This window comes from Bombina bombina, chromosome 1 (genome assembly GCF_027579735.1).
Source record: "Bombina bombina isolate aBomBom1 chromosome 1, aBomBom1.pri, whole genome shotgun sequence".
In the NCBI taxonomy this organism is placed as follows: Eukaryota; Metazoa; Chordata; class Amphibia; order Anura; family Bombinatoridae; genus Bombina; species Bombina bombina.
In genome coordinates, this window is record NC_069499.1 from 1371229652 (window position 1) to 1371245671 (window position 16020).

Genomic DNA, 16020 nt, shown 5'->3' on the forward strand with positions numbered 1-16020 from the left:
TTTCTCATATTTCATTAAGGTGAAATCAAACTATTATCTATTTCAGAGCTGCTTTAAAGGACCACTCAATGCAGAAGAATTGCATAATAAATCATTGTCTTTTTATTATGCACTTATTAAACACCTAGGGGTCGATTCATCAACTCACCAATCGGCCCCAATGCATCTGTTTCTGCACGAGCCTTCAGGCTCGCCGGAAGCAGCGGTCTTAAGACCGATGCTCCTTAACTCGTCCGCCACCTCTTAAGGGGGTGGACAGCAATCAGCCTGATCAGATACGATCGGGTTGATTGACAGCCCCTGCTAGCGGCCGATTGGCCACGAATCTGCAGGGGGTGGAATTGCACAATTATTTTACAAGAAATGCTTGTGCAATTATAAATGCAGACAGCATATGCTATCGGCATTTATCGATGTGCGGCGGACATGATCCACTTGAAGTATCCCTTTAACTTTTTTCACCTGGGATCCCCTTTTGCATAATTTACTCAAAAACAGGTATACTATTTTTTTGTTTTTTTATACATCAATATACCACACAAATGAAGGTAAAATAAGTAAATTAACTAAGTCAGCTCCAGAGCAGCAGTGGACTACTGGGACCTAGCAGAACACATCTGATGAGTCAATGACAAGAGACAAATGTGTATAGTCACCAATCACCAGTACATATGTAGGGAGCAAAATAAATGTGATCATAGAAATTAATTTAAACGATGTCTTAAAATGACACTGAATAATGAAACTTAAGTTTGGATTATATACAATATTTTATATATATGTATAGGAAGGTCACACTAGAGATGAAACAGGAAAGGGCATATCATGGAAGAAATATTTGGAAAATTATTTCAGAGCCAGAAAAAGTTTACAACTTGATCTCCTGGGATTTTCCAGGAACATGTGTGTACCCAAGCCCCCAAAAAAACCTATTTAATGCCGAAGTTTAAAAGGGACATAAAACCCCAAATGTTTCTTTCATGATTCAGACAGAACATACAATTTTAAACAACTTTCCAATGTACTTCTATTATCAAATTTACTTTATTTTCTGGTTATCCTTTGTTGAAAACAGGAAGGTAAGTTCAGGAGTGTGCACGTGTCTGCAGTACTATATAGCAGCAGTTTTGCAACAATGTTATACATAAGCAAGGGCACTAGATGGCAGCATTATTTCCTGTCACGTAGTGCTCCAGACATGTGCACGCTACCTATCTAAATATCTCTTCAACAAAGAACACCAAAGCAAATTTCATAACAGAAGTAAATTGGAAACTTTTTTTTTTTTAAATTGCATGCTGTATCTGAATTATGAAATAAAAATGTTTGTTTCATATCCCTTTACATCGCATTGAAATGTTTTTTAAAAAAAAAAAAATCAAAAAAATCCTGGATTTAAAATGTTCGCCAACTGAAACAATCAATGCTAGATATAATCATGTACTCAAAGCAAAGATTAGCCTGAGAATAGTAAGCAGATATATTTTTAAATTAGTTGTATACATTTTTAAGTGTAAAGTTTTAGTGGCTATAACATTTATTTAGGTTTCCATTACCTAATGGGTACCACCATGTTGAAACCTAGCTTTTCCCTTATCTGTTCTATTTTGCTATGAACAAATAGAAACAGGTATTAAACAAAAAAGGACACTGTTAACGAAACTAACAGTTTCCTCTCAGCCATTGTTTGATGAGTGTAGTGCAACTACAAATTATTAAACATTTTATTTCACAACCACAAACTTTTTAATGTATTTACATTCTGAGGCTTGTCCAAATGTTACATGCAGTAACTTAAATAGGGGGATTCTCATGCATCCAGTTTTTTCCATTACTGATTCTAGCTTACTATGCTATTGGGTTAAACACAGGTAAAGTTCCTCTTGGGAGCCACACGCTTTAACAGTGCCCAAGCACAACACAGCTGACGACTGGGCAGGCTAATATCACTGCCATTCCAGAATTACTAAACATGTTCTGGTTGGGAGCTGCAATGATGCGGATCTTGAGCGAGACTTTACCCATACATTTAGCTACTTTGCAGATTTGCAGCAGTGGTTTCAAGGGACATGTAACAAACATTTTCTTTCATGATTCAGATAGAGCATACAATTTTAAACCACTTTCTGATTTACTTCTATAATATAATTTGCTTTATTCTCTTGTTATCCTTTGTTGAAGGGATAGTTATGTACTTCTAGGAGCTAGCTGAACACATTGGGTGAGCCAATGACAAGATGCATATATGTGCAGTCACCAGCTAGCTCCCAGTAGTGCATTGCAGTTCTTGAGAATACCTAGGTATGCTTTCTTTTTTTAACAAAGGATACCCAACAAACAAAATTGGAAAGTTGTTTAAAATTGTATGCTCTATTTGAATCTTGAAAGAAAATCTTTGAGTTTCATGTCCCTTTAACCATGCCATGCCATGTTTTCTAGGCAATGGTAAAATCGCTACATACTATAATGGCAATATTTCAGCATATTTGTCAACACTGTATGAGTATCAGATATGAACCCACAAGCTCAGCTCACCGTTTGATAAATAACATTTATTGAAATTAGTCATAAAAGGTCAAGAAAAAGCATTATTCAGTAGGACTGGCTTTAGCATAAAAACACATTTAGCAGCTGTACATACGGAGGAAGAAACTAAATATGCATATACGTTTATACGTTTGCAACAACTCTCTGGGCAAAGGGGCAATTGTCACAGGGCATCTGCCAGAGGAATGGGTAACAATGTCATGGACATGCACACTATTCTGACCCAACACTCAACTTGCATGCTCTAATTCTATAATCAAGTTTACATATCAAATTTTATACGAACACCCTTCTCTCTGAAAGATTTAACATATGAATGACAGCAATGTTTTACAATCTAGAGTTTAGCCATCATTTGCTTAAAACTGCAAAAGCTCCACAACAAGTTTACAAGCAATGGAACTGAAACAACTGAAATCAGCAGAATGGAATGCAGGACATTATTGGCAATGACTTATCTATGTACTATGGCCAGAGAACATATTATCCCCTCAGTTACTTGCTGCTCAAATAGCAGCTCTAGGAAGGGAAGAGTCATGCATTTTGGAAGATGTTCCTTCTAGTGCAGTTAATCTTGTGGACCTTTGGCACTACAAGATTAGGTTTGGGGCAGCATGTTATAGACTTGTCCCCTTAAGGAAAGAAGCTTGTAGGCTTGGGCTGGTAGCAATCTCATCTGGTGGTAGTAGAAAGACAGCTCAGCTCCTTCAAACCATTCGGTTTCATTTATTGGGAGATGCTGGGGGGTGATGGGTTCCTGAATCCAGCATAGCTCTTCTCCGAGCAGACTCTTTGGCTACGCTATGATTGAGACGTCTCAAGCGCTCCTGAAAGAACAACACCAAATTAGTCCCAAACCCTAAAAGATCCAATTAGATTATCAAATGTACTTTGTTTGCTTGGTCTCAGGAGCAGCAAAGCACAACTGGGAGTTAGGGTAAACCATTTGGTGAACCAATAACAAGAGGCATATATGTGCAGCCACCAATCACCAGCTAGCTGCCAGCAGTGTGTTGCTTCTTCTAAGCCTACAGAGGTATGCTTTTAAACAAAGGATACCAAAGGATTAAAGCAAATTTGATAATAAAAGCGCATTTGAAAGTTAAAATTGCATGTTCTATCTGAATTATGAACATAACATTTAGACTTTACTGTTCTTTTAAGCCACAAAATTTACTGGGTTAATTTACAAATCATAATCTACAAGTGCATTAGAAAGGTTTCGTTCACCTCCGAATGTGGAAGCTCTTCGTGTCACTTGGCTATTTTCGTTGCTGCATTTATTCTTGTGCACAGCAATGCACTAAAATCTGGATTTGCATGAAGAGCCGTCTTCTTCCGCTTTCGGATGTGAACAAAACCTCCGGATACACATATCTAGTCTAATGTAAATTACACCTTGTTGTCTTCTTTTATTTTATTTATGTTAACATATTTTAAAGGATACCAAGAGAATGAAGCAAATTTGATAATAGATGTTGTTTAAAACTGTATGCTCTATCTGAATTATGAAAGAAATATTTTGAGATTTATGTCCCTTTAATATATCCTGATATCGTTTGCTTCAACCCTTCACCAATTACCTGTGCATTTTGCAGAATGTTGTTCACCAGGACCACTCTACGACGAGCATTCAGTAGCTTTTTCACATATGGGTCCAGATCTAGAGCGACCTTCTGATCTTCATTGATCTTGCAGAGCTCTAACATAAAACAAAAAAGTACCCAATACATTAATGAGAAAGCAGACAGATACCTTGTGGAATAAGATAGGTGTTTTGTCGCTGACAACTGAAAAATAAAACCAGTGTGCGCTGTTATTAACTGGATAGAGTCTAATGAGAAAGGTAGCATACCTAAAATACATTAAATAAAACTTTATTCCAATACACACATTAGCAGTCCCAGTCATAGCCTGTGGGGGAGCTGTGATTAGCAGGTGCAAGATCATATAGTTAATTGTCTTAAAAAGGTCTCCACAAAACTGCATAGAGCTGACATACTAAGGTTGATTTAGCCTGTGGTATCCCCAGCTATCCTGAAAGTTTTTGGCCTTAAAGGGACACTGAACCCAAATTTTTCAGTTTCGTGATTCAGATAGAGCATGCGATTTTAAGCAACTTTCTAATTTACTCCTATTATAAATTTTTCTTCGTTCTCTTGCTATCTTTATTTGAAAAAGAAGGCTTCTAAGCTTTTTTTGGTTCAGGAGTCTGGACAGCATTTTTTTTATTGGTGGATACATTTATCAACCAATCAGCAAGGACAACCCAAGTTGTTCACCAAAAATGGGCCGGCATCTAAACTTACATTCTTGCATTTCAAATAAAGATACCAAGATAATAAAGAAAATTTGAGAATAGGAGTAAATTAGAAAGTTGCTTAAAATGTCATGCTCTATCTGAATCACGAAAGAAAAAAAATTGGGTTCAGTGTCCCTTTAAGGCCAAGCTGTGTAAACACAGCCAGTAGAATAAATTACACTCCCAGTGGGGTATAGAAGAGATAAGGTAATAAAATGTTAATTTTCCATTGTTTTCTTCAAGTATTGGTGATTGGTTTATGGACAGATATAAGATAAAGAAGCAGGTATATGTACACAATGTGATAAAGTAATGAGATCTGATTATACCTAAAAGCTAAACCCATTTTATTAGGTTGTGGCATCAAAACACAAAATCAGCTAATTCATATACACAAATAAGCCTTAAAAAAGCAAAGCTCATACATTTTATACTCTGCAGCTGGTAGAAAAAGTAATTGGAAAGACATTAAAGGAAAAACAATTGTATAATATACTGTCCCTTTAACCTCTTAGTTGCTGAGCCACGTTACACCTCTAGAACTGGTTAGCTGTTTGTGCATTTACACAAATCTTTTTCTGTGGTGTTCAGCAGACCAAGCATTTTTAGAATACAACTTTAGTTCCCCAAAATACCATAACATGGTAGAACACCACCATATGAAACGCAAAATGAATGGCATCTTTATGTAATTTTATATGGTGTATTTGCTAAATAGCAGCACAGGAGTCATTATTTCCCAAATATTTCAAATACACATTTTATTGTCCCAAATTTCAGTTCACCTTTATAAAAACACCATAATTTAGTATTTATTGCTTTAAACAATAATCACTGCATTCTGGGTGGACAGCTGGCCCCTCATTTAAAACAGAGGAGTCTGCCCTTTTAAATAAGGGGTCACTAGTCACTCTACAGTGTTCTCCACAGAAAATGTCAGCAGGGTGGCATTATGACGTAGCTGGTGGGGCAGTGTAATACTTTAAATACAATATTATAACATTTACGGTTATGTATAAATGTTACCCAAGATATTCAAATCAAATATTAATTTCATCATTTATAATAAATTGATTTAATGATAATTTTTGGTAGTGTGTCTTTTAAATAGCTCTTGGGGTGATGATGTGCTCTAACACAAACATGGGGTGGGAGATAAGGATTCCGTTAGTGCCCACTATCCCTCTGGTTAAACAGCACCTTAAAGGACCAGTAAATACAGTAGATTTGCATAATAAACCCATACATGAATAAAAATACAATGCAATAGCCCTTAGCCTGAACCTAGTAGATTTTTTTTACTGACAAATTTCAGTTATGTCTATTTCCATGTGACAGCGGTCAGCCAATCACAAATGCATATACGTATATTCTGTGAATACTTGCACATGCTCAGTAGGAGCTGGTGACTCAAAAAGTGTAAATTTAAAAAGAATGTGCACATTTTGTTAATGGAAGTAAATAGGGAAGTTGTTTAAAATTGCATGCTCCATCCGATTCATGAAACTTTAATTTTGACTTAAGTGTCCCTTTAACCTTTTCAGTCCTAACGACGGCTCTGAGCCGTCGCAGAGTACTCTCCCAACTTGAGGGAGATCTGGGGTTTCCCACCCGCTCCAGGCCTGTATAGTGACGGGCATCGCCGGGGCTTTACGTTTTGCGCAGTGACATCACGCGCAATGACCTCATCGCACAAATTTAAAAATGACTGACAAATATAGGGAAAGGGGGCATGCAGCTTAGAAGCCTGTATCTCAGGCATCTAAGCAGCTACAGACCCCCAAATCCCACCATTGGAAAGGTAATCTCCTAAACTTTCAACTTACAACGGTGTAAGTCTTGGGGAAATATATTAAATAAATAAATAAAAATCCCTTAAAGGGACAGTCCAGTCCAAAAAAACACTTTCATGTTTCAGATAGGGCATGTAATTTTAAACAACTTTCCAATTTACTTTTATCACCAATTTTGATTTGTTATCTTGGTATTCTTATTTGAAAACTAAACCTAGGAAGGCTCATATAATTTCTAAGCCCTTGAAGGCCGCCTCGTCACATGCTTTTTTTTTTTTAACTTGCTTTTCACAACAGGGGAGAGCTAGTTCATGTAGGCCATATAGATAACATTGTAATCACGCCCGTGGCTTGTGGCAGACACTGCACTAATTGGCTAAAATGAAAGTCAATAGATAATAAATAAAATGTCATGGGATCAGAGGGATGTCAGAAGATGCTTAGATACAATGTAATCACAGAGGTAAAAAGTATATTAATATAACAGTGTTGGTTAACAAAACTAGGGAATGGGTAATAAAGGGATTATCTATCTTTTTAAACAACAAAAATTCTGGTGTTAACTGTCCCTTTAAATCAGCTTAGCACCCAGGTGGGAAAGTGCTTAGTACTCAAAGGGTTAAAGGGACATTAAACCCAAATATTTTCTTTCATGATTCAGATAGAGAATACAGTTTTAAGCAACTTTCCAATTTACTTCTATTATCTATTTTGCTTTATTCTTTAGATATCTGTTGAAGATTTCGCAATGCACATGGGTGAGCCAATCACACAAGGCATTAATATGCAGCCGCCAATTAGCAGCTACTGAGCCTATCTATATATGCTTTTCAGCAAAGGATACCAAGAGAATGAAGCAAATTAGATAATAGAAGTAAATTAGAAAGTTGTTTAAAATGTCATGTTATTTCTAAATCATGAAAGAAAAAAAATGTGGGTTTCATGTCCCTTTAAAAACTGCAGCAGGTATTAGCTGTTTTTAGGGAGATCATCTGCATCTTACACAGACTTTCAAAATGGGGGTCTCTTGTCCCTGTAAGTGGTCTGGGGACTGAGATATGGGCTTTCAAAGCCCTACCCCCAGCCTCAGAAAATTAAAGGGACAGTCTAGTCAAAATTAAACTTTCATGATTCAGATAGGGCATGCCATTGTAAACAACTTTCCAATTTACTTTTATAATCAAATTTGCTTTGTTCCCTTGGTGGAATTTTTGAAAAGCTAAACCTAGGTAGCCTCAAACTGATTTCTAAACCGTTGAAAACCGCCTCCTAGTCATATAGATAACATTGTGCTCACTCCCGTGGAGTTATTTAGGAGTCTGCATTGGTTGGCTAAACTGCATGTCTGTCAAAGGCACTGAGATAAGGGGACAGTCTGCAGAAGCTTAGATACAAGGTAATCACAGAGGTAAAAAGTGTTTTAATATAAACGTGTTGGTTATGCAAAACTGGAGAATGGGTAATAAAGAGATTATCTATCTTTTTAAACAATAACAATTCTGGTGTAGACTGTCCCTTTAACTGACTCAGCAAGGAGTTCCTGCACATTATTCACCACACTCTTCTGTTTGTAAGGTGGGCGGAAAAGTGTCATCAGCAACACTAAAGGTGTTAAAAGGGACATTAAACACTAAATAAATACTAGATAGAATGAAGCATTCAAAGAAAAGATTAGTCTGAGTATAACATGTATTTTTTTAAATTTTCATTAGTTTTTTTAAATAGTGACAAAATAAGTAACGTTTTAGTGTCTATTAAACAATGAGAGCTGCCATGTTGTAATGTAGGTTACCTTCTCTGCTGTGTGCTAGAGTGTGCAGAATATAACAGTGCTCTGCACTTTCATTTCTAACAGGAACTGAAAAGCTCACAATTTCAGAATGGAATTACAGAAAAAGGGGACAAAATAAATAAAAATGATAGTATATTGTAAAGTTATTTTATATATACACAATTTATCATTTTATATTACCATCTCAAAGTGTTTAATGTCCCTTTAAAAAGAGACATAAAAAAACAAAACTTGGAATTACAAAATGACTTCATGTTACAATACATTAACATACAGGCACTTGGCAGGAGCACCAGATGGCAGCACTATTTCCTGTTGTGTAGTGCTCAAGGCATGTGCACACTACCTATCTAGGTATCTCTTCAACAAAGAATAACATGAGAATAAAAAAAATTAATAGAAGTAAATTGGAAACTTTTTAAAAATAGTATCCTCTATCTGAATCATGAAATAAATGTTTTGGGTTTAATGTCCCTTTAATTGTTTGTCAACAAAGGTATTGTAGAACTGCATACCACTGTATATAGTTGACTTGCTTGGGCTATAAAATCTTCAATCAATTGTACTGTCACAACCTACTTTATCTCAGTAATCAAAGAAAATTAAAATGTATCATTTGTTAAAACCTAGCTCCTTTCCATAAGAGCATACTGAGGTAGGCTCAAGCCTTCAGTACTATATCCAGTTACTAAACCTCAGTATATGGTTATGGAAAGGCACTGAGAAACTCAAAAAGACAGAACTTTCCTACTTGTTTGTGGTGATTGATGGGTACTGCTCACACACACACACACACATTTTGTTGCATGCAGAGTGGATAAAAATGAAAGTAATTAAAGTTTAATTTTACTGTCCCTTTAATGGTCTTTTAAGATTGGGTAGCTGGTTATTCATCCCAAAATATAGATTGTTTTTTTAATTATATGCATGGCTTTAATGTTTTTTTTGTGGAAAATTAATTCCATTGATCCAATCACAAGTTTCTGTCAGATTATTTTGGACAAGGTTTCTTGAAGATATTAACACATTATTGGTTGTGTTGTTCTCAAAACTGTGAATTTGTGTCTTCAGAAATAACATGTCCCTTCTTTACAACAAAAATATTATAAAATAAACATACAGAGTTAAGAAGTAGACCTTAAAGGGACATACTCATGAAAGAAAACTTTTGGGTTTCAGTAGAGCATACAATTTGCAGATATCAGATTTACTTTTATCAAATTTGCTTCATTTTCTTGGTATCCTTAGTTGAAGGAGGCCTGTTCTGTGTGGAACCTGTCCTGTGAAACAGCTGTACAATCTTGCCCACCGTGCTGCAGCTCAGTTTCAGGGTCTTGGCAATCTTCTTATAGCCTAGGGCATCTTTATGTAGAGCAACAACTCTTTTATTCAGATCCTCAAAGTTCTGTGCCATGAGGTGCCATGTTAAACTTCTAGTGACCAGTATGAGAGAGAGTGAGAATGATAACACAAAATTAAACACACCTGCGCCCCATTCACACCTGAGACCTTGTAACACTAACGAGTCACATGACACCGGGGAAGGAAAATGGCTAATTGGGCCCAATTTGGACATTTCCACTTAGGGGTGTACTCACTTTTGTTGCCAACGGTTTAGACATTAAAGGGACACTGAACCCAATTTTTTTCTTTCGGGATTCAAATAGAGCATGCAACTTTCTTATTTACTCCTATTATCAATTTTTCTTCGTTCTCCTGCTATCTTTATTTGAAAAAGAAGACATCTAAGCTTTTTTTGGTTCAGTTCTCTGGACAGCACGCTTTTATTGGTGGATGAATTTATCCACCAATCAGCAAGGACAACCCATTCTTGCATTTCAAATAAAGATACCAAGAGAATAAAGACAATTTGATAAGAGTAAATTAGAAAGTTGCTTAAAATGTCATGCTCTATCTGAATCACGAAAGAAAAAAATATGGGTTCAGTGTCCCTTTAATGGCTGCGTGTTGAGTTATTTTGAGGGGACAGAAAATTTACACTATTATACAGGCTGTACACTCACTACTTTACATTGTAGCAAAGTGTCATTTCTTTAGTGTTGTCACATGAAAAGATATAAAATATTTACAAAAATGTGAGGGTGTACTCACTTTTATGAGATACTGTATATGCAATGGTAAATAACCAGCTATAAGGTTAGGAAAAAATATCTAGTCCACTCTTAAAATTGAATCTGGTACATATTACAATTAATTATATATATAAAAAAAAGTCAGTTGGCTTTGTATTCGTTTACGCTTATGATTTTGTTTCTGTTTCAGTTTTGAAAATAAATAAAAAATATAATTTAAAAAAAAAGTCAGAAGTGCTAAGGACTATACATCAATAACAGGACAAAGCCTTACACATTTATCAATGCAGTACATATAATCAGCAATAGCAAGTCCGCTAATAATTGTGCAAACAGACAATAGTGCACATCAATTCAAATAACTCGCATCAATCTAGGGCTAGGTGTAAATAACAAGCTTGGCACTGTATCATGCAAAGCATAGTTCCAAATCACCTGATTTAATATAAACAATCCAAACGATGACTCCTATTTTATTTCTGGGTTGCACATAAGCCAGTAGTTGTAAATTTATACTGTCACAAAAAAGTGAAACATCTGTAGACATCCTTTAGGCTAAAGGCATAACCATAAAACTCAATACCATGTGCAGGAGCTCATCGGAGTGAAGCAGCTGGTGCTGTGCTCAGACCAACTAATCGATTATGATATTCGTTGACAACTATTTTCATAATCAATCATTATCTATTATATTGAGAAGTTGTTGCAGCTCTAATATTCACTGCTATATAGGGCCCTATGGTCTGACCGGATGCCCTGCTAACCTACCATGACCACTTGAGTAAGATCAATTTCCCTGAAAAAAGTGTCAAATGCGCCACATAAATCTTGCTTAGCTTTCTAATATTAAAATAAGATTTATGCTCAGTGATCTTTTAGGCCATTCTTTTTCTAAATGTGGAGACAAACACATTAAAAGTTACACAAAAGTAATTTTGCCTTCGTTGCATCTAAAATATGTCATATGGAAATTATTTTTAGGATGTTCCGGTATTGATTAACCTCTTAAGGACATATGACAGAATTTTTCCGTCATAAAACAATTGAGCAAACTGAAAGCTGTGTCATTAAAGGGTTAAAAAAAAAAAAAAAAACAACAACAACTCACATTGTGTGGCGTTTCACTGTCAACTAATAAAGTAATAGGAGTTTAACTTATCAGCCAGTAAGTAATTAGTCCTTAAGGCCTCTGTGTACACACAGACACGCTTCCTGTTTGCTTCAAAATAAAACCAAACAGCTTTAACATCGCTTTATAATGCAAAAAGCTATTTTTAAAATGTTAGAGCTCTTTCATATACATAATATACATTTTTAAGAGTTTGTTTGTGTATAGAGACAGCAAATAGCTGATTTGCACAACTGTTTTTGCCTAGCCCATAGCTCCAAGCAACTGAGCTCTCATTGTAAAAGAAAGAATTGTAACTACATTATTGGTCATTAGGATCACAGTATAAATAGATTTGTAGACATGCTTCCCCATATCCCTAGTAGATTGCATATAGATTTATATGGACATGATGGTAAAAATCACAATTCAGATAAAGCGTCCAATAGGAGAAGAAAACAAAATGTTCAATTTACTTGTTATGTTTTATTAACACTTAACTCATACTCAGGAGCGTGTATGTGTCCTGAACACTATGTATCAGGAATGTATCCAAATATGCGTGTAACAAAGGATGGCAGAGTTAAATCAACCTCTAATGATTTGTACAAAATGATTGATAATACATAAAGGAGGGAGTGGGGCATAGCATTGGTTGAATATACAGATCTACTGTATTTAAAAGGACATGGAACCCCACATTTTCAGATACAGCATACAATTTTAACACATTTTCAATTTACTTCTGTTATCTTGGTATCCTTTGTTGAATGATCAGCAATGCATAGCTGAAAACATCGGTGAGCCAATGACACAAAGCATTTATGTGCAGCCACCAATCAACAGCTAGCTCTCAGTAGTGTATTGTTGCTTCTGAGCCTAAAATGTATGCTTTTCAACAAAGGATACCAAGAATACAAAGCAAATTAGAGAATAGAAATCAATTGGAAAATGTATTAAAATTGCATGATCTATCCAAGTAATGAAAGTTTAATTTTTTATTTTACTGTCCCTTTAATTGTCTTTTAAGATTTGGTAGCTGGAAGTCAATGACAAGTAGATTATTAACAAGAAAAAAAGTCAGGCATTCATTTATATTCATTATTTTACTGGGCAAATATACATAAGTAATGGTGGGTACAACAAATATTTACAGACAAGCCCGGGGCAACAGGTACAATAGTCTGTATGATGAGGATAAGTGAGCAAAAGGAAAATAATTTGGGAAGTCAAGGCAATACAAATGTTGGTGTATGGAGGGAAGAAGCATTATAAATATAATTTCAAATTAGAAATCATTACTTGTAAGTGGCCTTCCCTCCTCTTGCAAATGCTTATTTATTTTATGTGCGTATTCATATACTTCTAGTTTCATCCAGTGATTTCAGCTGATGTTAAACACATCATCAATACCCAGAAGCTCTACATAGACACAGGACATGATGTATATATGTATTAAATACCACTGTGTTTAGAATCCATATCAAACAAGGTATTACAGGTGTAATACTCACCTAAAGCTAAACTATCAATATGTTCACGGAGATCAACTTGGCTCTCTCTGGAAAAATGAAAAAAATAATCAGAAAGGAAAGCTTAAGAGTGCTATGATTAGAGATTCTTCCAACCTCCTCCCCTATGACTGCAGGTTCTCACAAGAGAATCTGCAGTCAGTATTTATCAAGCAGCGCTCATCAGACCGCTTCTTCCTACCCTCTTCTCCACCTCTTAGCTGGAGAATTTCAATCTCCCCGGTCTTGTCCGACCAGGGAGATTAACAGCTCCTGCCCGTGTGTGATTGGCTGAGCGCAGGCAGGGGGCGGTGTTGCACGCGAGTGCAAAAAAGCGCTCACGTGCAATGGTAAATTCCACCAGTGAATTGCTGCCCACCAGAGGCGAGCTGGGCGGACAGGGGCGAATATGTACGCCCCTGTCCACTATTGCTTGATAAATCGAGCCCTTTTAGGTCATCTTGATTATAAATTATATTCCACAGTGATATGAGATTATCCATTGATTTTAGGGGCACCATCTCAGATTCTCTCTGCTTTTTTTCAACTCCCATTACCTATTTTAGACCGAGTCCCTCTGGTCTCAGACACTTTCTCTCTGCTCTACCCCCTCCAGAGTTCAGACTCCCCGTTTTGAATTGCCCTTTACTCAATCTTACTGAGCCTCCTTAAAGGGACATGAAACCCAAAATTGTTCTTTCATGGTTCAGATAGAGCATACAGTTTTAAACAACTTTCCAGTTTAATTACATTGTCTCTCTTGGTATTCATTGGTGAAAATGGTACCTAGGTAGGCTAAGAAGCTGATGATTGGTGGCTGCACATATAGGTATATTGTCATTGGCTTATCGATGTATTCAGCTATCTTCCAGTAGTGCATTGCTGCTCCTTTAATAAAAAATACCAAGAGAATGAAGCAAAACTGTTAATAGAAGTAAATTGGAAAATTGTTAAGAAATGTATGTTGTATCTGAATCATAAAATAAACATTTTGGGATTCATGTCCCTTTAATGTGTTTCTTTCTGAACTCCTTTTGTTCTCCAGTTTCCTCTCTATTCTTTCAAATGGTCATCAATGCACAGGGACTATTTTACTCTACTTGACGTGCAGTCATACCTAATAAATAAATACATATGCAGTAAAAACTGTTGTAAAAAATATAAAAGCTATTGAAACTGTAACTAGTCTAATCTGTTTAAATAAGCTAATACACAGTTTAACTGGAATTAAACTGAACATATTAATTCTGACTTTAATGTGTAGTGAAATCTGTCTTCCCTTAAAGGGACATTGTACTCAAAAATGTACTTTCATTATTATGAAAAAGAAGCATATAAACATGATGGCACTGTGTATTGCCTGAATACGTAAAGCATTTTTGCAATATACTGCCATTAACAAAAAATGCTTTTATTAAAAGTTTTTTTTTTCCTGCAGCACACGCACATATCCTGTGAGGGCTGTGCTCCTGTATTCAAACACTATGCATGCTCAGAGAGCTGGCAGTGATCTCTATTTCTTCTGTGAAGATGTAATTTGTGTCATAAAAGCCACTGCTGACTCTCTATGAAGTGGGGCTGTTTGAATACTGGTGCACAGCCTTCTCAAAATATGTGCGTATGCCACAGAAAAACAGTAATACATTTTACTAGAAGCATTTTTGCTAATGGAAGTATATTGCAAAAATGCTTCTATTTCATATTTAAACGTACCCATGCCGATTTCAATTTTGACCTTTCTATCCCTTTACTTTTTGGTTCTGTGGCCAATCTGAATCACCCTTCTCGCTGCCTATCACTGGGTCCCCTTCCTCTTTGTGAGTCTGACTACTTTGTTCTCAGGGCCCTTATTGATCTCTGATCTCAGGTCACCACTGTCTAACTCTTAAACCTCTATGGATACCCTTGTTTTTTTTTATGGGTTCTTGGTCACTCTACTCTCAGGTGGTCCATCACAGAATTATTTAGATGCTTCTCTCTGGCCTTTGTGATAACAAGTTTGTTGTCTTGCTTCCTGTCTCTTGAGCTCTATTTCTCCAGGCCTATCTACCCTCCTCTTGTTCTTCATCCCGCACTCTATGACTAAATCATTTTTGCAAAGTGGTCTCAATTTGAGACTCTCTGGTTCCACTTTCTCTTTCTGGTTGCTCCAGTACTTGGTGCCACCATCCTTTCTTTTCCCCTGGATTTGGAGTTTTACTGCATGGCTCGAGTTTAATTCCTGTCTCTCTGAAAGACCCTTTCATAACAGTTTTTTGAATAAACCCGTGACTCTTCTCTCACTGTCCCTTCAAGAAGTCAGAAGGTCTCACTAAGCCCCCGCAAGTCTATAGCTGCCTCTCCCCTAGTTCAGTTCTGGGGTGTTCACACCTCACAGCGTGTACATGCGAGTCGAGCTGTTGCACAGCCGGCTTCAGCAATTCAAGCAACCCCTCTGCGAATACGTCTCTCCCGGGAGACACCGGTACCGCCATCCTGGACCGATGATGTCAGAAACCTCTTAGGATGATAGCAAGAGCTAAACGTAACGTCGCTTAAAAAAATGACTAGCTACCGCGGAGTATGCTGGGCATTGTAGTTCTCAGTGGGATGTGAAAGGTTGCGTTATTGCTGCATATTGCATAATGGAATGTGCTCATATTTATTGCGTTATATTTATATCAGAGAAACGAGTACACTGTAGCAGTGCTATTTACCAACATTATAGCTTTGTTAACGCAACTTGTACGTGTAACCATTCTTTGTTTAATCCCAGAGCTCAGCTGTCAAGTCACACGACTACTGACATATTGCTTGAGGTATGTTTTCCACATCATGTATCAGTAAAGTGACACTATCGTGCAGGTTTCTTCCAGTACAATCACTTATGCTCAG

General features: G+C 36.5%; 1 protein-coding gene across 1 annotated transcript; it reads right to left on the reverse strand.

Annotated features, from left to right (window-relative positions):
- Positions 1–2531: 2531 nt before the first annotated feature.
- Positions 2532–15668, reverse strand: SNAPIN (SNAP associated protein). Its single transcript, XM_053704248.1, has 4 exons — positions 15517–15668; positions 13150–13196; positions 4131–4249; positions 2532–3374 (listed from the first exon to the last, which is right to left on the reverse strand). The coding sequence occupies exons 1-4, from the start codon at positions 15618–15620 to the stop codon at positions 3270–3272; spliced, it is 375 nt and encodes a 124-aa protein (XP_053560223.1). The 5' UTR covers positions 15621–15668; the 3' UTR covers positions 2532–3269.
- Between the last annotated feature and the right edge of the window lie 352 nt (positions 15669–16020).

Bases quoted from the DNA above. Each gene is read 5' to 3' on its own strand.
- SNAPIN (XM_053704248.1), bottom strand. From the start codon at position 15,620: ATGGCGGTACCGGTGTCTCCCGGGAGAGACGTATTCGCAGAGGGGTTG. The intron at 4,250-13,149 runs GTGAGTATTACA...GTTTTATGTTAG, and splicing joins TATTGATAGTTTAGCTTTAG to AGCTCTGCAAGATCAATGAA. The intron at 3,375-4,130 runs GTAATTGGTGAA...TTGTTCTTTCAG, and splicing joins ACATTCTGCAAAATGCACAG to GAGCGCTTGAGACGTCTCAA.